At 39.3% G+C, this 23,839-nt stretch overlaps 1 protein-coding gene across 1 annotated transcript in view; it reads right to left on the reverse strand.

The window, feature by feature from the left end:
• LOC120801714 (glypican-6-like) overlaps nucleotides 1-18,978 on the reverse strand; it is an 85,263-nt gene extending 66,285 nt beyond the window's left edge. Inside the window, exon 1 of the mRNA XM_040148902.1 lies at nucleotides 18,828-18,978. Coding sequence (XP_040004836.1) covers nucleotides 18,828-18,978 — 151 coding nt within the window. The remainder of the gene's footprint in view (nucleotides 1-18,827) is intronic.
• Nucleotides 18,979-23,839: the final 4,861 nt, after the last annotated feature.

Below are 23,839 nucleotides of genomic sequence, written 5' to 3' on the forward strand. Positions count from 1 at the left end.
GACCTATGCGTTGAATGTGTGTGCTGAGGTATACGTATGTGTGGCCTGTAACCCCACATAACCTAATTTGCTAGTTATATGCTAGCCCTCAGCCTTGCAAGTAATGCTGCGTTAGGAAAGCTAGTTAGCCGGACATGTGAAAGATTGAAGCTTATGCTGGGGCAGATAACCTTGCTTAATCCATTCGCACTTTTGCTCTCTCATTTTTGATTTTGTTATCACAGACAAATCCAGACTCCCTCAAAACTGTAATATATTATGTAAAAGAAATGTGATTTTTGAGCCACTTCAGTTTGTTAGAGACATATTTAAACCTCTAAACTGATTTTTACCACTTTCAGACACAAAACCAAACAAAACAAATGAGGGCGAGAGCTGGTGTCTATAAACCACATGCCAGATAATTATAGTTATGATTGGTTTGTCAGACCTGTGTGAGCAGTCTAACATGAAGGCCTTATCATTGACCAGTATCCCTACATGAAATGAGATAGACACTTTCACTGTAATTGTCTCTGTACAGAAAATGTGTTCCTAATTTCAGAAATTGGCAGAATAGAAATGGCTTGTGATTTGTAGGATCTTTAAGATTTTTTTGTGGACAATGGTGATGTTTTTTCATTTGATCTGTCAGTAAGCGGAATCATTGGCTAGGTGTTATGAAATCAATAAGGAAACAGATAACACATTCCTTTAAAATATTCTATTGCACATTACATAATTGATGACACTGGGAAAATACTGAAGTGAATCAAAAGTTAATGATCTACATCTTTCCATTTTCCCAAGCAGCCATTTTAGAAGAGCCACAGATAATGCAGACTCAGGCTGTAACAGCATTTATTTCTTCATTTCACAGTCTAAAAGCCAATATTACTGTGGGACGCTGAGCACGTCAGGAAATGAAATGGAAATACAATCATGTGGCAATAATGATTGTCACGTCACATATCACGTGGAATTCAGTCCAACTATAAACTGAACTGACTTGCCAAAGTTCCCTTTACAACTGGCTTTAGCATGTATCCTGCATCTGGATTGTAACATAACTTAAATGAATGACATTTCACAGATTTTTCAGATGTGGCCCCTGGACACACATTATTCTCTGATTTAATGTACATTGTCTGCAACGAGCATGAGCTTCCAATCAGGAAAGCAGCTGTAAGCAGATGGCAGCTGTAAAATTCTAACTGCATGCAGCAACAGATAGACCGCACAGCAGTAGAACAAGAGAAGAAATTCAATAGGCGAACGTCACAGAGTGAGAAAAAATATGATATGAGAACACGATCATTTTTGCACATTCGTGTGCAAAAAAAAAACGACATGAGGCAACACTTAAAAATATTAGACTTCAAGACCCAGAATTTAAAGTATGCAATAAGTCATAAGCAAACACTAGGTTTACATCTCAGTCAGCAGCCTTTCTAATGAATAATACTAAAAAGGAAGAGAGAGAGAAAGTCCCAACATATAGGTGATACCAGCTTTCTTTGGAACAAGCATGTCAGAAACTAACTTGATTTGTAATCATTTTTACTGAATATGGCTGCCTATGAATGCTGCAACCTTCTCTGTGCTGTGTCAATGAATGCTTCTGCTGTTGATCACTCTACAGGTTATTAAATTTCCTTAGTGACTTCAATAGAAGTCTCTCACACATGACGGTGACATGTGAAGTTGTCCATTCGATCACAGATGAAAGTGTGAAAGGTACTTTAGAAAAAAATGTGCATGTTTAATCAAGCCGGCATGCATTATTACATTTTTTTGGATATGACTAAGCTACCAACAATTCAGAAATTCAGCATTCACAACTCTAGTCTGTTGCATTTTTGATGACTTTAGAAAATGAATTAGCATGTGATGCCTGGTGCTTGCAGATCAAAGCAGCTCAAGAAACACATGCAGAATAGTGACTACAGTGTGTGACAAATTAATATCAACTGAACCTCAACTTGTCGCATCCAGAACTTTCAACTGCGTCTCAGAGTCGTTGTCAGCGAATGGAAGCGCCTCAGGTCTCACTACATGATCTAAGTATGAAACGTCAGTCATGTAATAGCTAGTCGTTGTGATACCTGAGCCAATTCCATTCGCTGAAGAAGACAGTGAGATGCGATTGAAAGTTCTGAAAATGGACCTTGGGTTGAGATTATCTTGTCACACATGCTGAACCCAAGGTTAAGTAAGAGGTATTATAATTGTATTTTGGTGCAAAAAAGCCATTTTTTTTAACTTTTTGTTCAGTAGGACAGTCTCTCAATGTAAAACAGGACAACTTGATTTATGTTTGCCCTTTATTAAGCTTTATATTGGTTGACAAAGCACAATAGATGATGTTCATAAAATATAGTAATGTATGTATGCATGAGGCAGAAAGAATGCTTTAGTTACTGGCTAGAGCAACATAGGCTTGTGTAAATTAAAAGCAGTGCAGTAAATTTCTCTTCTCTCTTCATAAACTGAACATAAGTCATACTTTCCAACGGGCAGATTTCTATAAAAAAAAGTAGACATCTATTTAAAAAATGGCATTTGGAGAGGGAACATCTTTGTGTGTTTCAGTATGCAAAGGACAGCCTGAAACAAAGGACTGTAAAGAGAAAGTTCTATTCCAATAACACATCCTCTCTTATAGGTATGAAATGTGACTTTTAAAATGTTTCATTATTTTCACCACAGGTGTTCATTTTCCATCAAAAAAATAACTTATTTTATTTACATAGAATTCAGATGTGTAATTTAAAATGTTTCAGTATTTTCACTATGTGTGTTTGTTTAAAATAATGTGCTATTAATGTTCCTTTTTTCAATAGTGGTGGGTATTGCTATGCATGTCAATAGGGAGAGGCTCCTGAACCGCCTGATGGATAAATCAATCAAACATAAACATCCCACACATTACAAATCCATTTTATAACTGAATTATAATAATTGTACTCAATCTTTAAAAATAATTTCAATATATTTACTGTGTTATATAGTTAATTTACCTAGAAAATTGCATTTCCATGGTCCTGATAAACAAGAACATTGTGTGAAAGTGTTGTGAAAATAAGAGAACAGAACACTGTCAAAATATAGAGGTATTTACCCACAAAATAATCTAGGTTATGCACCTCCTCAAAAAGGTTTTGGAGGGAAAAAGGGAAGGGGGATTTCTGTGCAGATATGTCACTGGAGCATTCACATCCCCCATTGCATGAGGGTCTTGAGGCACATGCAATGGGAGCACATGATGGTGCACAATTCCAGCACCATTTATCAGGCCAGCACTGGCTGAAAAGCAGGTGAAGTATTTGTATTTCAAATCCCCACTTACTTAAACATAAAGTTATATTTTTTTAAAAACATGGATTTAGGGACTCCATAATATCACACACTGTCTTTAAAACGGCCCAGTCGGACACATGTTACTGGGCAGTCCCACGGGTTACACATTTTAAGTGTTGCCTTTTCATCAGATATGTCAAGAAGAGAAAAAAAAAATCCATCTTGACACAAAACCTTACTTTGTGCTCCAGCAGTCTCAACAGAGCAAAACATCACTTAAAAAATAAGCCTGTTGTATGGGAAGGAGCTTTCAAGGGACTTCACCACTCAGCAAAGTGCCACGACCTCCCTAGCTAAGGTTAAAACAGCACTGTAGACTCACAGATAACCTATCTACTGGAGTACAGACCACACATTAGCAACGGACAGGATGGAGTGTGGTCCAGACAGTTCTTCAACAGCAAAGAAAAACACTTAAGAGTTTGATGTAGTGTCATATAAAGGTGTAATAACATTTTAACTTATTTTACTAATTTATAGTATTTTGGTGATATTTTCAATTCCATTGTCAATAACATCAAACTACTGAAATCAACAATGACTTCATTCAACTAATATGCATTGCCTGTACAGCAAAGCCTGATATAGCACACTGTTGGCTTCCCACACACATGAATGGGATAAAATAAAATAATCACACAATTTATCTAGACTTTTCAAATGTTACTGGATAGAGTGGATCGCCGAAGCTGTAGTAACCTGGAACAGCCACTACACCAAAAATGCTTCACATGCTATTTCACCTTCGCTCAGCTAATACAATCCAACGGATACAGGCTCCTTTTAGTACCCTGCAGCTCACTTTGAAATTCAAACACTTAACACTTCAGCTGCTTTCACTGCTTACAGTCAGCAGTCAACTCTTTCCTTCAGTTACACATTACTGTAAGTGCACACACGCACAGTTCATTCAGTGCTACACTTCGGCCAAATTTTCAGCTTGCTATTTTGAGACTGTCCTCCCGTTAAAAAAAAAAAAAAAAAAAAAAAAGAGCCCATTGGTCGTCTGTTCAGCAGCCTTTACAACCCATAGTTACGTTTTATTGTTAGGTTAGCTGGAAAGTCGGGTGACGTAGTATATAGAGCAACAAAGTGACTGTTAGGAGGAGGTTGGGGTGGATGGAAGGCGCAAGAAAACAGGACTTACTCAGAGGAGACCGCTGTTTGTTTCCCATGTGAAACCAGTAGTCAACATTGTTTGTTATGTCTACAACCATTCCACAATCTTAACCGCATGTTTATTATTGTAACCATGACGATGAAGGTACTCTAACATTAAGTAATGCCTTTCCTTAACCTAATCAAGTTGTTTTTGTGCCTAAACCAAATCAAACTATGAACGTTCCCATGACAACATGACGCCTGCTGCTGGTATGCTCCAATGGGTCGTATCTGAGGGTAGGGACAAGCGACCTATATGCTCGCTTATGTTCTCGGACCTCTTCAGCTGCATTCTTCACTTACAGCTTTTCCAGCAATTCAGTTCATCCCCCGGTTTCTCTAGCAGACAAACCCCCAGCAATCAAATCCCATTTTCCTCAGAAAATACATTCTGTAGTTTGAAACATTATTGTTGCAACATTTCCTCACTGAAATCCTTTCGGTATCACCCCCCAAAGAATCAAAGAATATAATAGATCAGGAACTTCTCAGACCAGTCCTGCAGCATAATCGACTTCTCTGCCATTGATTCGTATGTTCCTAACAATAAAAGCCTTGCTAGAAGTCGTAGGTTACACACACATCTGTGTTGCTGGTTCACAGCTTTGGGAAAGGGGATAAAAAAAATTGTGCTGTGCTGTGAGTAGTTGGAGATGGGAGTTGGTGGTGCCCTCAAATCCCCAACCAGACATTATTGGCTGAATACAGTTCCATTGTTATCATTTTTATGGAACACAGCAAGTTTCTGCAAATAAACTTTAAATTGGCACTGACACAGTAATGTATTTTCTAACATTCAAGTATACAACTACAATACATATTCTGCTGTTATATGTAGCTGTACCTATGGGCAGAGGTGGAACATTAAACAGCTTGTTGGCATTGCTTCATTGTCAAAGTATTGCTTCTCTCTCTCTCTTTGTGTTTCTCTCTGTCACTCACACACATGCACACAGGCATGCAGAGACTTCTCATGGACTCATCATTCACAATTTTTTTTTAACGTCACAATACTTTAGATTTAGTTATGTTTCCTATGATAAAGTTTCCCATAGCTTTAAACTTTTATCCGCTTTTCTATCACCCTATGTCCCATCCTTTCAAACAGAAAGATAGAACAATATGAGTTTAGACCCATGAGAGTTTCAAACGGTTTTTGGAAGCACATGTGAAAACAAAACTATTCTTCAAGTAAATGTCTTAGCACAGCTTTGGGATAGTCTTTCTTGTTTCTTTACTCACTGGGTCTGCACAGAGCCAAGTATTATGCAGATGGGGTTTTTGTTTGCTTTTGGTTGGTATGGTACCAAGTATGATTTCCACCTCAAGCTGCCTGTGATCCTGAGTAAACCATACTTTAGGAGCTGAAGGGGAATTATTTTCCACTAATAGCCTTGTATCAAAGCTGGCTTATGGTGAGTCATTCAGTAATATCAGAACTATGAGGGTGAGACAAAGAGACTTGTCCCAGCCTAACCTCGCAGGGCTAAACAGGATGATGCACAACTTCACTTTGCATCGAGCCATCAGATCCTACTCACATTAACATATTAATAACAAGAAAACAAGTAGCAATACATATTCAATACATACAAATGTTATGCCACTACTGTTAACCATGTTCCCACTCTGAGAAAAATGTAAAGCTGAGTTTTAATGAGAGACGTTTATGCATGCACTCAGCATTTTAATAATGCCTATAAATATATATAATAATAAATCGCAATCACTTCATGTCAGTCCCATGGCTGTAATCAAATGAAGTGTCTGTCAAATCAGCTAGGTTATTATCAATGCTAATGAAGCTCTTACATTAGCAGCTCTATTCTACCTTCCTCCTCCTGGGATGTGCTCACATTTTCAGTGTATAATGAATAATAGTCGGATTTCAGATTATTTTATCATGGACTGCAAATACAATATGTATAGGGTTTCCTTTGTTGTGAGCACTGGTAATCCATTCCCCATCCTTCACCAGGCTTACGTAGTTTTCAAAGTGAGACTTCTTTATGTTGCTACATGATATCATGGGATGGCATATAAATAGTACGTCACTTTTCACGACGTTCCGCGTGTCATGTCTACGCATTTTGAGCTTTTCACGTTTAGTCCTGCGTGTCATTTAATGTCGTTTTAGTAAGGGTTAGAGCTTAGTCAGTAGGGAAATGATGTGGGAATGGAATGACACACGGAAAGACTTAAGAAATTGGCATCTTATTCATTTAGTGATACCAGGCGGGATGTCCACCTGCTGCCAGCAAGCTGAGGGAATTTTTTTGTGTAATAATCCTACATAAAAAAGACGGAATCTTTTTGTCTGGCTTACTGTTGCTTGAATGTTTTGTGTTCATTTAATTTGTGGATCCAGTCATGTTTTCCATGCATCTGTTGTCACAGTTAACTGTTCAGAACATTCAATGACCCCCCCCGGGTGGGTGCCTTTCAAAATCCCTCTATTTTTATAATTGCCTGAGTCACACCTATTTAAGTTCTATGTCAGTGAGAAAGAGTTGTCTGATATGGCATTAATATCTAACCTGCAGACTTTTCTCAAATGCCTCATTCAGAATCAGAATCAGAATCAGAAAAACTTTATTGATCCCTGTAGGGAAGTTGGTTTGTTACAATTACACAACATGGAGCAGAAGTAAATACGTAAAAAAGTAAAAACTACTGTAAAATAATGATAATACTAAATAACTAGTAAGTCAATAGAAAGGAGGAAGAATTTCCAGGCTTCTTTAACATTAGCACACGGTCCAGGGCCCGTGTCTTCTCTGATAGTGCAGTCCACAAACTGAGCGAAAGTGGAGAGTCTTGTTCAGTTGAAGTCCCCAGAGATCATGAAGAAAGCCCTGGGGTGCAGAGTCTGGACTCTCACAGTAACAGAGTGGATGACTTCAGACGCAGCTGCCACGTTAGTGAAGGGGTGAATGTAAACGACAACCGAGATGGCGGGTGAGAACTCCCTGGTATTGTAGTATGGACGTAACCCCACTAACTTGTCTATCTTATTGTCCAGTGATATCATGTTGCCTATGGTGATAGAAGTAAGATACGCTCTTCTCCATCAGTCTCTGTTATCTGATCCCAGCTCTTTTCCCTTGTCACTTCGTTCCTCCTCTGCATCGTCTGTGTGTTCACCGGGTCAACATGCCAGCCGGTGTCAGCACGATCAGCCGGTCCCTTGGTGTACACAATGCGACCGTCGTCGTAGCATTACTGAATGATAGCGTTCAAATTTAAAAAGTAGCCAAGAAGTGAAATTCAGGGTGAAAAAAACAGACCAAAAATAAACGAGCAGGAACAACTGCAGCAACAGGCTGCATGAAGTGTCGGTACATGCGCAGTAAAGTGGTGTAGCAAATTACCATTTTGAAACTACACTTAATATAACATACTTGATTGTAGTTTAGGTCTGTCCCATTTAGCTGTCAAATCTCACAGCCATGCACTTAAGCCCAGCTGCATAAGAGTCAGCCTTAAAAAATGTCACAAAACTCTACTCTGTGTGCCACTTTTTGGATATAATACAAAAAATAGTTTACAATGGCATTAAACATCAATGATGTTCGGTTCCTGTGATTCACGCAGTAGCGCAGAGGTAAAGAAACGGAAATATGACAAATTTAGGAGGGAGGGTGACAAAAGGGAGGATGCAAGAGCCAAATTATAACATGACTTCAGAAATTCTTAACTTGTCTGTAATATGCTCTCTCAAGGGCAAGTGTTTTTTTAGTCTATATGAAGACATGTTTGGCTTTCTCAAAGTAATATGCTACAACTCAAGTTATTAGTCAGCCCAGAGAATTAAGTGTCGAAGTACCTGTGTATACCAGCAAAGGTAGGCCAAGTCTCAGAAGTATTCATCAGTGTACCTGGCCAGAGACCCACGGCATATGTGTTCTGCCATCTGCTAGGTCCCACGATTCCCCATGACAAACGTTTTATACATTCACACTTGAAGTCACACTCAGTCCTAATGAGAGCAACATTCCTAATGTTAGTGAAGTTTCTTCTTTGTCACATCACTTCATCAACATTAGACAGCTGCAAAGTACTCTGGTGGTTTGTTAGGAGCTCTTAGTTTCAAGATTGGGAGTCCATGTGTTTTAGTCAAAATTTTTCAATTCCTTCATATTTTTGGTCTGTTTTTACTCAACAGAAACTCTGGACATCTCAACAACATTTTAGTCATCAGTAAATTTGTCAGAAAAATTGCAGTCATTTTAGTCTGGGGTTGATCCAAACTCACATCCCAAAACAGTACCAGACTCATTCTCTCCTTTGAGAATATTCTGAGTGGGTTCAAGCATCTGCCCATTTTTTTCCTATGAAACTGAAAGGAATGTGTTCTTCTTATATACTGGTGATAGAGACATGACAAAACATATTTTTGGATCAATTATTTGCACCCATACATGCATGTCATTTATACTCCTATCAGCCACAACATTATAACCGGTTGCCGGTTTAAATGTTTTGGCTGAATGGTGCATATATACAGTTTAATATATATATTACACCTTAATTCAGCAAAGACACAGTCAATTTTCACATGGAGACAAGTGGAGTAAAACAAATTTTTTATTCCAATTTTATTAGATTTTGCTTTGTTGCAAAATTTAATAGGCTGAGCTAATTTGATTTAGGCTAACGTCTGTGTGACTAAGGTTGTTTTAGACACACCGCATGACTGAATCAATAGCAAGGACTCAAACACAAAGCAACATATACGTTTGCATGCATAAAAGTGGTCCTGGCCAGCTGTGAGGCAAGTAAGTGAGTGAATATACTGTATGAATAAGTTAATAAGTTATTTTCTGGTTCCATGAGCATCACATTTCCAAATGATACACTGTGAGGAGCTCATTATATGTAACCCATAAACAGACTGAGTTAGCTCACTCGTTTCACTTTCTTGTCAAAAATAAGTCAAGAGGTTAGCCAGAGGTTGCTGTAACTCACTGCAATGAAACTAACACGATCATATTAAGTTTAAGTCGTATAACTTCAGACATTCAAGGTACCTAATGTACATAGACGGAATATAATGGGCATTCATTGTTTCTCTTTCACCTCTCACTCTACATGGCAGCCTGAAACGCCCTGCCCCCAACTGATGGATAATCCTACTTTGACAAGAAAACTACATGTAAAAACTCAGATCATATCCTCAGGATCCATAGTACATGAGAATGAAATTCATTGCATATGAACATTAGCAGTGATCTATAAATCTGCGTATTCCACACAGTCTTTCCTTTACAGTTTTAATAATGTCTCTAGAGGGTTTTGTGTACAGAATAGCCAAGTTTCTCACTCAAGTTAGAACTTGCATCAATCAAAATTGAATGACATTATTCCAATCACATTTTGGGTCATGTCAGAAGTCATAATGAAAGGCATGCTCGTGCTTTAAATAACTGGGGGATGCTGATACAGAGGAGTGTATGTCCTTGGGTGAATGAGGACAGGTTCAAGAGGAAATGAAATCTCACTGACATAAAACATTCTACAATAAAAGCAGCACAGTACAATGGTATGATGGTATTCTTCATCCTCAGGAGAGTCAGCGTGAAGGGAAAAAGGACAAGAATAAAGATGTTGGAACAGATTCATACTCCTAGCAAATGTGTCAGTATTTTTTTTTTTTTTCAATATGTCAAGATATTCCACTGCAACATGCCATGTGCAAGGCTGTGTGCATGATAAAACAGCCAAGTGTTGACTCAACGGTACGGTGTTTCATATTGAAATATTATACTATTAAAAAAACTCCTTGAAAGAAGAAATACAAATGCATAACTGCCCTCTGTCACTACAGAAGAAGCATTTTTAAGAGGCTTTGAATAAATTGTTTTGGAGAAATAGGTTTTCTAGACAATATATTTCATTTTCACTTGTATCCTGCCCAAAACTGGGCTTCACTATGACGTTTGAACACGAAACTGTCTCTGAAGCTGCAACTGATACCTACCTACCTACCCTACTTCTCTGGGTTCAAAAATAATGTCCTCGGTCTACAGAAAATTAAAGTGTAACTATGTTGATAACTGTTTAACAGTTTCAGTCAATTTCGTTCAAAAAGCAAAAATGCAATTTTCTGACCCCAGCATGTCAAATGTGATGATTTGCTCCTTTTCTATGTCATATACGATATCAAACTGACTATTTTTCAGTTTTGGATTGTTAGTCAGATGAAACACACCATTTGAATGTGTCACCTTGGGCTCTGGTAAATTCTGAAATTTCACAGACTAAACAATTAATTGAGATCAGCAGTTTAATCTGTAAAAAATAATAATTTCTTTCAGCTGTATATTACATCCTACAATGAGGCAATCGCCCACATGCAACACATATACACAAATACTAGATTTATCCTTGTATAAACATTTGCCAAGAAGATAAATATACAAACAAAAAGTACACTGTTTGACCTCGAGGGCAATAGCTATGGAATATTCATGAGCCATACCCCTCTGCAAGGTGCGCCAGTATTATTACAGTTAAGATTAATGCATGGATTTCCCTAAAACCATGTTCAGCACATTTAGGAATGACAGACACAGCATAATCAGCATATGTAGCACGATGTCTGGCTTTGATATTTATCGAGAAGTAGGGAATAAAAAGCCTTGTGGAGGCAAGAGAAGACCGGTGTGGATATTCGATCCACGTGGGCCGCATGCCTAGAAGCCCCTGAGAATTAGACCTGAGCAGGCAAGCCACTCTCTTCTGTGTCAACTTGCTAAGTGGAGCATGGCAGAGGAGTACACTACAGGTAGAAGCTGGTGGCTGTTTGGAGGCCTGGAGCAGTCGGAGACCTGCGCTGATCATTACCTTTAATTCAGCTTTCACAGTTTAGTTTAGCAAAACTGGCCATTATTAGCTCTGATACCTTGTTGCTGTGCAAGTGCCCTCTAGTCCACATAACTGCAAGGAAGAGGACACAACTCAGCTGCACAACACACTGCTCCCCACAGCGGGTTAATGAAACACACTGCTCTGAACGGTCCTCAGGAGCAGTGTAAAGGCAAATATCATCTCCAGTTGCACATCAGGTCTAGTCAGACGTTGTCAACAAGACAGGAGTGGCAGACATGTGGCTAAAGATAGATCCAACGACAGCAACGAGGCATTCAAGGGGGCTTTATTTCATGATGGCTAGGTTTTGACAGGCAGATGAGGTGTTGGGGAAAAGTACCAGCTATACTCAACAGCCAAAAGCCAAAATATGATTCTCAAGTCAATGAGGAAACACACATCGATCCTGGGAATTGTTTTCTGAAAGTAAGTAAGGATCTGTGGACAGCTTGAAAAGAGACAGCAAGATTTTGTCAACTACTCCTGTGTAAACTGTGTAGACAATTCCAAAAAATAGATAATAAATAGAATCAGACAAGGTAGTCAGATATCAAGTAACAGATAAGAGAACAATGACTCCAGCCTTCTGATAATCTTAAACATACAGAAACATAACATAAAACCTCTCCACTACCTTCCATTTCAATTTGAGTAAATTCAATTTTGAGCCTGAGAGTTTATGAACAGAATGATGTCCACTGCATCAATGGAATCTGATTGAAAGTGATTATTATACTGTGAGTTGTAACCTACCATAACAAATCAGGCATGTAGCATGTGTAGTCTATACCGATAGGAAATAGGAAAAAAATAGGAGCAATGATTAGTGGAAATGTGTTTATGCCAGTTTCCTAAACTCTCAGTGTCTGCAGGTTAGAGTTTAATTGGACAGTTGTTGACAGGAACTAATACTGTAGATCTAAATAACATCTGTTCAATTTCTTGTTGTCAACAGGAGCCCTCATTCTTTCACATTTCAAATCATTCTTAAACCATTATATAGCTATTGCCAGGCCATCTCAGGGGAATAACGTCAATCCATTTCCTTGTTTTACAAAAAAGATTGATCTCAAATGAGTTTGACTAATATTAATTCTCCATGGCTGGGTTTGCAGCATATTTCCTTCAGTAACCTATATGACAGCTGGTGCTTAACAACAGTATGAACGTGGCACATCAGGCCAAGCCTCCATAACCCAGTGTGTCTTGCATGTGTTTTTGTTTCCATTCTTAATGTATTAAGGAATTACAATATGGAACTACAGAAGTAAGCTTTGTTGCTACACAGTTTTAAAACAAGTAAAATTCAACGGAAAATATCTGAATAATTATTTAACATAATATGCACTGGAAATTAGCAAAAATAAACAGAATTGTTAATAATTGCCCACCTGACAACTAAAATCATCTCCGGTTTTAAAATGTGTAGGCTCTATTAAAATTTAAGCAACCAGGGTTATGAGCAACAGAAAGTTGGACATAAATCATGCTGAGGGCCACAAACAAAATAAACAGAAGGCTTGGGTCACAGACAGGATTAGGGCTTAGAAATATTATCCAGAAAGTACTTTTGGTGTTAAAAACAAACAAACCCTGAAGACATTACTTTCCATCCTTCCCAAACAAACTCAAAAACATTCAAATTCACAGCTGAGGATATCTTCCCTCTGGGAGCTGCAAAAGAGCATTATTACATATAATATAAGTTCCAGAGTGGCAGAATAAAATAATTTAGTCAAAAAACTTTGCGCGGCTTTATGGAGGCAAACATGGAGGCGTTCCATGTCAATACTGCATTAGAACAAATTAAATGGCCTGTAATGGAAAATATAGTGTTCCAGACTGTCACAGACGTTCTGTGAATATCAGCTAATGAAGCAACATCTGAATAAGGAATATATACTGCATTTACAGAAAACAGAAGTAGGGCTGTAATTATTTATTATTTTCATTATTGATTAATCTGCGCACTATTAATTTTTTAAAATTTTATTAATGAATTAGTCTTGGGTCTACAAAATGTAAACAAATGGTAAAGAAATGTCAAATACAACTTCACAGAGCCCAATGTGACATCTTCAAATGTCTTGAAAGAGGATCAGCCATTTGAGAAGCTGGAACCTTAGAATGTGTAGAATCTTTTAATTATTTTTGCAAAAAAAAAAAAAAAAAATATGACTGACACAGTTAATGAATAAACAAAATCAGCTAATCAATTAATCAACTAATCGTTTCAGGTCTAGCATTAAGCCCCTGAAAACTTGGCTTCAAATTTCTCTAAAGTTAAGAAAAGCAATCCACCATTTTACACTCAAAAACTCACTTAATCTGCTTCATCAGGACTATGTGGATGGGGTTTGATAAGATTTTATTGACCATAGCCTGTAAACACAAGCAAACAACCTCAAAACTGCCTTTAAGATTTTGATTCAAAAGATGCTTAAACTCAGATTGGTTCTCAGAAGTTCATGCCGTCATCTTATTCCTAATAAGACCTGCCCACTTCCAACAAGTGAGAAAAGTACCGGCAAAACCCTAATGTATTCATGAAGGACTCAACTGCTCATAGTAAGAAACTGATTGAGAAAATAAGTTTTCAGGGCTTTTAATGCAGAACTATTGTGTTCGATAGTATTAAATTATACAGGTGTAGTGTACTTGACACACTTCTGCATTACACACAATATCACAGCGAACTTTATTCAGTGGTGAAGCAAATTGTATCTCACCAAACCTGAAAAAAAAAAAAAAGATAAATAAATAAATCACACAGTCCACTGGATGAGCTTTGAGAGTTGTGTTGTTCTATTTCCAATGCCGCAACCCTGAAACACTTGCAGTACAAAATGTTTCCTACAGCTCTCGGAGGGATCACCCACAGAGAGAGCCCATCATGAGACCATTTTGGCATTCATGAGCATGATTGATGACACAGGGATGGAGGCAGCATTTGAGAAATCCCCTCTGCTGCGGGAAAAATGATGATTGTTTGGATTCTTCTTCCCTGATAGTATCCCCCCCTGCTTCTCAGTAGGACACGTTCACATTGCATTATGTAGCAGAGTGCAGCCTCAAATACTGTGGCTATATATACAAACTGAAACAATAACTGCTGATGAAAACTCCAATTATCTGCAGTTTTCTCACAAATATGGTGATGTTTGCGGGGTGAAATGTAAAGGCATGAACACACCATAAACCCTTCAAAAGCTGTGATCCCTCTCAGGACTTTACTCTCAGATCAATCTCCACGTGTGTGACTGACAGGAAGGTCAAAATAATTTGACAATACATCACAGCGATACTGACGTATGCTGCAGGGGCTAACAAAGTCACCTGGCCATTCCCTCTGCAGGCACTTCCATTTAGCCGTTTTTAATCCTCTCCATCCCATTACATGACAGTAGAAAACCTGTGCACATTACACGCTTCAGCAGAGATCATTTGCCTCGTTGTGCAGGCAGCCAAGGATCACATAAAATATCAGCAACGTTATTTCTGTCCCATCTCCATCTCCTGGCTGGGAGTAAACAGAGCTGGACGTCAAATGACTGCATGACGGAATATGACATGCTAAGAAGTTCCACAGAATGCAGCAGTCTGCTGTATGACTCACTTTCCATATCTTCCCATCTTATCTCAGACGGTGGGTGACCCGCTGAGTGGAAAGTGAGACAGAAGGGGCAAGACTGAGGGCAGGTCAGATCTTTAACCAGAGCAATGAAGAAATGGATTTAAAATTAGACTTTCAAGGCGACATTTTTAAGGCTTTAAAAAGTTAAAATTTATGAATTTGTTAGCTGTCAAATTAAATCGAAATATACTACATGAAGCATGCTGTTGCGAAGGAGATGCTCTGGGCATTTTTTTGACGCGTGAACACTCAAAAGACTTTTACAGCAGTCTGGAAGTTCATGCTCCCATGGTTCAAAATGTCTTCACCATGTTGCAGCTTACAGCCTCCAGCCTGGCCTGGTCAGCAGGCAGAAGCATCGCCTCAGTCTTGTGGAAGTACTGTATCAAGTGAGCCTTTAGGCTTTGGATCATAACAACATGTCTGTCAATAACACTGACTCAACTGCTGTCCTTCCACCTGACCTGGTTCCTTCTGTTTGACCAAACACAACAGCAAAACTTGGTGATATTAAGCTTTTCAATTTTAGCTCCCACAAAAACATGCCGTAGCTGTGGTAGAGCAATTCAAGTGGTGCTGAGCACACTATACCCTGCTTTTATTTCTCTATTATATTTGTAATGGTTGAACCATTACAAATATAATAGATCTGGGCAATATGAGTACCTCATATTGAAAAAGGCTCTCAATGAAAATAAATAAAATTAATTGATATAAATGTGATAAAGAATTTAACTGAAGTCTAATGTGATTATCATTAAACAGATAATGTAACTCAAAATGTATATACTGTATATAAACTGATAGGTTATAGCTATATATTTATATACATTTTTTATATATATATGATGTGACAGTCGAAATCTAGTGTTTTCTAACTAATTTGATGTCTAATATGGTATTTAATGGCATCTTATAGCCAAAGCAGCAAGAGCACATACATCTATCTGTCACTACAATTTGATGTTAACGGCTCTGCCGATCAGATAATGCTGATTTCAAAACATCAAACGGCAAAGAGCCGTCATTTTACATAAAAGTACAGTATAGAGAAGCAGTGAGAGCATCATTTACCGTATATAGGTTGTCCAGTAATATGAAGGTTGACATTTTTTCCCAAATCATCAGAGAGTTAGTAGAGTGTTATGGCAATAAGCTATAGCCTCCTGGAAGCTTTAAGAGCTGCTCTTCACTGAGTCCTACAAGGACCAACTAATCTACAAGACCTGGAATATTAACTCCAACCTAATGTCATGACTGAACATGCTCCCCATCTGCCACATGAATGCGCGTCAGTGCCACTTCCTAAACAGCGAATATTACAAACCTGCGACATGAAAGTAATGACAATGAAGGTCAAACAAATTTGTGATTGCAGTTTTTATGTTGTTTGGTAATCTTATGCTCCTTCTCGGCCACTGTGTTCCTCCAAGGAACGTCGTCTGGCATTGCCATCCCGGCACACAAGGCAATCACAGTCCAGACTGTTCTCGTTTGTGGTTCCCCGATGGCGGAACGAGCTACCAAATGTTATCAGAGCAGGGGCATCGCTCTCTGTCCTCAAGAATCTCGTGAAGACACATCTCTTCCGAGAGCACCTCCTCTTCTAACACCTCTAACACCCCAACATGCCTACCTACCACTTAATGTGCACTTTTGGTGCGCTTCTTTACCTGATCTCCTTGCACTGCCAAATGAGTGAATGTAATGTGATGTAATCTGTCAGTTAAACCCCCAAATCTAAAACAAGTTCACCATGTCCTTCATAGAGTGTTTAACAGTAATTCTACTACGTTTGTGCAGTTAAATGCAATTTAAAGATCGTGTACATTTACCTGATTTATCCAAAAAATAAACTATTAACCCCAAGCAACTACTATATTGTAAACAAACTCAATTTAAATAGCACCAAAGTGAGACAAAACTTAAAATCAGCTCAAAACTATATGAATTTCCACAGCTTAACACAGTGTAAATGGAAGATCTCCAAAGAGAACATGTACCGTATTTCTTCTTCAGATACTCGAACAAGTTTGGGCAGACACCCTTTCTTGATCAAAAGATGTTGTGCTTTTACATTAACCTTTAGATAAAGGGCATTTCCTCTTTTACTTTAGTCAAGACTTGGCTCAGCTCAAATGCTGTTTGCATGAGTGAAAGGAAATAAGTCGGAAGCCTGAAGGACATGCCCATCACGGAGCAAAGTTGCTGAGGTGTTGATAATGCGTTGTCTCTACAGCAGACATGTAAGGTTATGACTCATTCAAAGACCAGATCAAAACGCGTTTATTCAGGGTGACATCACTCAGAGATGAGAGAGATTGAATTTTTCCCTCATTTGGGAGATTAGTTGTGATGTCAGAGACCTGGATCCAAAGGATTTAATCAGTTCGTTATTCAACCCATCTCTGAACAGGTGTGCCGGCTATCAAATATGCAGCCTTTTACTTTTGCCAGATTTCCTGCTTTGTGGAAAGGATCATTGGCCCTGAGGCATAACAATAACGACCCGGAAAGATAACTCTGCTGGGGTAATAGGAAAAAAAAAAAAAACACCTATCCTTAATTACTTTTCTTTATACGTAGACATATTTAACTAAATAACAACTATGCGTGACTAGCAAAAATTGACTTTTATGTATTTATATCCTAATGGTGTACCTTTTAAGAATTTATTTCCTGGTATATTTAATATTATTGTAGTAAAGCATTGCTTTGACATTCTACATGGGTCATTTATATCAATATGATTTAAACTGCTAAAAAAAAAAAGAATTATCAACTACTTATTTAGATCCACTTACATATAAGTATTTTGAAAATTGTATTAAAAAAAACTGGCACTTAAGTGTCCATGCTCTGACAGTCAAAGTGGAATCCAACTAAACATCGATAAACTTGTATTATTTGCATGTATGATCTCTGTCCATTTTTTTACCTTTTACTGTCACAGGATCCAGGTGCAAATAGGCCTACGTATGCCATTCAATCAATAAGGTATTTGATTGAATTGCTCTGTAGGGTTGTGGCTGACATTATGTAGAGTGGTTATGGGCTACTAGTGAAGCACTGCCAGAGCCAGCAGCCCCCCTTCACCGTGTCACCCCATTTTTTCGCAGGAATCGGAGTTAATCCACATAGTTGACCATTCGTTACCTCTGCTTGCTTAGCACCGTCGGAGACCTCTGCTGGACACCCTGAGACTGGCCTTACCACAGCTGCCTGCGGGCCTGTTTCCACGTTCAGTACCGATGGCCGGCTGATATTGCAGCATATGTTTATGGCAGCGTGAATGCACAAACACTACACCTCACATAAACGGCGAGGTCCGGTGCTGTGTGTTCGGGCGTTTTCAGTTACCGGTGTGCTGATCACACCGGGCCTGACACTTTCACTGGCGCAAATTGTGGGATGCGGGAGGCTGCTCCAGCTGTTGGTCACTATCCTATCCGGTCAACTGGGTCTATTTTGGCGACCAAGCATGTCCCTTGTGTGCAGCTTAAAACTTTGGTCAGTGAGACTCGCAGCAACTTAGTGAGTGACAGGTGGTTGGGATGGTGGTGGAGGATTGATGCAGTCGCAGGCTACCCCTGCAGCGTTCGGACCGCTTCACAGACCTGTTTTGCACCATAAATGAGTTGCAGTGGGATGGATTGGGTTGTTTTTTTTTTTTAACTTTTTCCAACCACAGCTAAACATTCACACGCCTACAGATGTGTTTATTTTTTTTACGAAAGCCCTTGTTTATTCACGAGGCACATTATAACGCTGCATTAGGCAGGTCGTGAGCCTAATTGACGGGTGGCGCTCAGTCCAACCTTACCTGGGATCTCCTGAAGAGGAACATGTGCGAAGCTGAAACCTTTCCCGACACAAGCCTCCCTCACCTCGCTGCAATTCCGTGCCTTAAAATCTGCTCTTGCCGCAACCGACAGCACGGAAAAAGTGCAAATGATGGTCTCTAGTCTGAGCATTGTTCACTTCTGTGAAGATCCTTATTGTTTAAGGTTGTCTGCAGTAGGCTATCCCGCTTGCTGGGGGAAAAAAAAAAAAAAAACTCCCCTGCAGTAGATCCGCAGGTACTTAATAAGTGGATGTTTTATGGTTGCAACTAAACTATTAGTGTCTACCAACACATTCCCCAAAGCTAAACAGGGCTCCGGTTAAAAGTCCTCCGGCGTCGCAGAGAAGAGGAACTGCGCGTATGGAGGTGCCACATGAATCCACGCGGCGCGTTCTCCCGGCGTGTTGACTCAACTTCGCTGAGCACACGAAGCCCCTGGTTGCTGCGTTGGAGTGGAAATGCTGTGTAGAGGGGAGCCCTCTGTGTTCAGATCAGATGCACCGGCAAGGCAGTGGCTCCGTACAAAATATGGAGTGGAGTGGAATCCGGCCTCATCTATCTCAAGGGGGGGGGGGGGGCAGGTCGGCACATACCACCGGTAATGTAGTAGAAATAAATAAATCAGAGACAAAAGTAGGCTATATAAAGGTAGGCTAGAAAGACATTGATGATCAACAATGGGATATGATAAAATATCAGTCAGGGTTTGAAAGAAGTAGTTTTCATGAAGTTTCATCCGCTAAGATACACATCACCAGGCAGTACTGCTTTAGACACCCTTTTACAGTAAATCTCATTGACCCTACAGGAATTTGGGGATATTAATGATAAGGTACCTGTACAATACGTATCGCTACTATCAGTTCTCATGGGTATATTTTAGAGCTCTAAGAGAATATTTGTGTATTGTGAAATGTGGTTTATTCCAGTTCAATTTCTTTATTTATTTGATTATAATTATTGATATTTATAAATATGATTTAAAATACTTAACTAGCCTTTATTTGGCCCATTCTATGATGATGTTCCAGTGATTTTACGAATCCAGAAAATGTAAATGTTTTCCCCATTCATCTGACACCAAATAGAAACCCCAGTAGCACTGTATCAAATTGTGTTAAATAGAGGATGTATAGGATGTGACGAAGACCAGAAGGCAAGCTTTCGTGGCTTTATTGATTTTGGAACAGCTTGATCCTGGGGTAGATCAACAGTGGATTAACATGGCTGCCATCACTGTGCAAAGAATTCCTATTGGTATGGGATACCACATTTTGGAAGGTACTTTAAAGTGACATTGGATTGCTTCAGAGAGTGATGCTGCACTGGAAGACTTTGGATTAGATGTCTAAATCCATGGGTGCAGCTTTAGAGTGGAATAGTGGGACAGGTTCTCCTTTTTGAGGTGAAAGAGTCTCCATTCCCCTTTCATGAGGTCACACTGGATTACCCTCAGGAAAGACAGTCATTATTATAAAAATATATTATGTACACGTTGCTTTAAGATTCGATATGTTCGCTGACAGGTCACAGCGGAAGTGTTGTATCTCCCTGATACCGTCACAGGTGGCCATCACAGATTAAAAAAACCTTGTTGGTCGTAGGTCTTCAGCACTTCAAAAGGGGACTACAGTTTGACAGAAAAACAAATAAATCTCACACCAAACTTACACTCCCATGTGTCTCTGTCTCCGACTCAGATGATTGCAGCATATGTGGCCTTGTGAATGATGTACTTGGAGACACAGAATAAATAAATAAATAAACTTCTCAAAACACAAATGTTAACATTATCTGAAGTACAAATGTAGTCTCTAGAATATGACATTGAACTAAAGGATGATAGAAACAGTGGTTAGTCTTATAGCCATCCCACAGCTCCCTTCATCAATTCTCCGCTCTACTTTTATACGGAGACTTTTTGACCTGGAGATGTCACAGTTAATTAATGTGTGCAACTTTGAAACACAGGGGGCAGTTTCATCCAAATGAACATATTTAATACATTGAAAACTTCATTTCATGGGAAATTTTCAGCTAAGATAGCTGTCAAGTTGCCTTACTAGACTATAAAGCACTGCAGGAATGGTTTCTGTACGTATGCACGTGTGTGAGGGCGTATGGACGGCCTTCAGTGCTGCCTGTGCACGCCATTTGAAATATATGTATTCTCTTTTTTGTCTTTTTCTCCAGCAATTTACTCCAGCTCTTTTGAGATTCCCAGGTGCTCCCAGACCAGCTAGAGATCTAGTCCCTCCTATGTTTTCTAAGTTTATCTTCGGGTCTCCTTCCAGCTGGCCAGACCCAGAACTACTCCAAAGGAAGGTCTAAAAAATAGTCAGTCTCAAACTCAAGCGCAGTTAAAAGACAGGAGACTGAGGTTGCATTAAAAATGCAGTTTTACTATCTTGGCAAAACCACGAATGCTGATTGGAAAAAAAGCAAACGCTGCAGCCATCAAGGTGACTAAACTGTAACTTTGGCAACTGTCACACTAACACTGCAAAAAGCAACAAACTGAACTTGGATAAAAAAATGTCTGAGCTGTCACTCTAACAGTACTTATCAGGTCAAGGCACAGTAAGAACAGCTCCTCAAATCTCAGCAACCGTGAAAAATAACACATATAACCACATAAACAGGCAAATTCAGTGATGAAACAACGGCTCAGTGATTGTCCTGTAACTTCCTGCCGGCAGTTGCCATTACACCTGGCAAAAACTAGCCTGAGCACCTGGAACAGTTCAATTGCAACTGACCCCAACCTTATGTGATCAGCACCCTGGAGAGCTCCACATCCTCACCTGGTGCCTGAACTACCTCATCTGATTTCTTCTGATATGTAGAGGCAATTGCACAGCAGTGACATCCTCTGAGACAACTGAAATTTCCACCATATCTCAGAATGAGACCAACCAACTGCGAGACCTCCTCTCTGGCTGCTTGCATTTGCAATCTCACTCTTTTGATACTCAGCCAAAGCTTGTGTTTATAAGTGGGGATCGTTAGCATGAGAAACCATTGAATCAAGGGGTTTTGCGGCTGCCTCCACATGGTCCAACTTATGTCTCTGCAGTTGAGAGCCCTGCCTGTTAAATGCTCAGGATGAGTCAGCTGATGATCATGTCAGATAATGTTGGTAGGGGATGATGGTGATGTTGTCTTAACCATTGACAACTGGGTGGGATGATGATGTCCAGATGTACACCAAGTTACATGTTGTGCTGATGTACCTTGCTTTATGGGAGCTTGTCTGGGACGGGGGGGGTTGGCATGTGTTTTACACACTTCTGTGATCTGCTTTATGTGTTTTACTATGTTTTATACTGTGTGTATAGCGTTTCACCTGGCTGCAAGACAAATCTCCCCTTGGGGAAAATAAAATTGAAATTGCCCTTTTCTACCTCAGCCTGTAAGATGTTCCATAGGTCTGTGAACTGACTTATTGTAATTCTGTTTATTCTTATAGCAGTCAAACAGTTTTGTCTATGTTACAGCTCATCTGCAGTTGGCTAGATAAGAAGAGTAAAACAAATCATGGTAAATCATAAATCAGTCAGTGGTGATCAGCTAAGTTAAGAGTGGAACAAAAAGGTTTGGAGTGGAGAAATAGACAATGGGTCTTTCATCAGAAAAGCTCCGAGGGATTTATGTTTTTTGGTAGAAATTGAAAATTGATTTGTTGAAAGCTGATAAACTGAACTTCAAACCCAGATGACCTCATTTCTGCCCTTCCTCTGAGTCACGACAACAGACACAAGAAAATAACTGAATATTTGAATATTAGTCAACGTGTTCTCCCTGACTGGCATCCTGATGGGCTTTGATTTCACCCCTCTAACCACTGAATGTCTGTACCTGGGGCAGCTATGCACTCCTCATATGGGAGAAAAAAATCCACGTTTATTCGTGGCAGCAACCGGGGTGTCAGAATTAGAGGAGCGGAGAGACCCAGAGTGGACACCATGATGTAATGAAACCAGACTCATTGTTGTTGTTTGACACTGTGTCCACAAATATCATAAATAAGAAAGAGTGTAAAGCACATGCTTGTATGCATCTCATATTATGTACTGTATGTGGCAAGCGTAGAACATGCTTACTGCCAAGAATTTGAATACAGCTATCTCTCTCATTGTATGGGGACTACTTTACTCCTGGCAATTACCACAATATACATCTACAGTATGCCTTCACCAAATCCTTAATACATGTAGAAAGGCAGTATATCCTTGTGATCCTTGTGAGAAGCACAGAACTAATTTCATGCACCTCTGGCATAGGCTTTTCCAGAAAGGCTGTGTAGTGTTTGTGTAGTTCTTGAAGTCTAGCGTTCCCAAATCTTCTCAAGGCTGAAGAGACATGTCAGTTGCTACAACCCCAAAATGTTTTGTTAAGGCCTTTAAAATAAAAATAAAAAAGTTTAGTGGAGTGGAATCCGGCTTGAACTTAGTCAAAATTCCACCATCAAATCAGCCAGAAGGTCCAATAAATATGTTCTCAGATCTGATAAAATTAAAAAAAAAAAGAACAACTGACATGCAGTCTACATGGCTCTGGAACCATGTACAGTGTGGACAGTTTTAACATGCTGTTTTCCATGAGTCAGACAATAGAGCAAATCACATCTTCACAAGCACATCCAGTCTCCAGTCTGTAGCCTGTACCTCATGAAGTATATATTTGTCTTCGGTCAGTGTGCCAAATCTGTTAGTCTTCAACACTTGTAATATTTACTAAGATTTGGGGGAATTTTCACTGGATGTGACTGCTGACTAGATATCTTGTCACTGATAATAACACTCTTATTATCTAATTGTTACTGTAGATAGCTGCGTTTTTTTTTTTATAGGTGTATTCAAAGGAGACAAGCCATATTGTCTTTGTTTTCTATTTTTAATTTAGCCACTGTTAATCACAATGTCTGTGTCCCAGGAGGGTTAAGCCTACAGTATTTATATCTCAGCTATAGACACTTGAAGTATTATAGA

The sequence above is a fragment of the Xiphias gladius genome, chromosome 16, assembly GCF_016859285.1.
Source record: "Xiphias gladius isolate SHS-SW01 ecotype Sanya breed wild chromosome 16, ASM1685928v1, whole genome shotgun sequence".
Lineage (NCBI taxonomy): Eukaryota > Metazoa > Chordata > Actinopteri > Istiophoriformes > Xiphiidae > Xiphias > Xiphias gladius.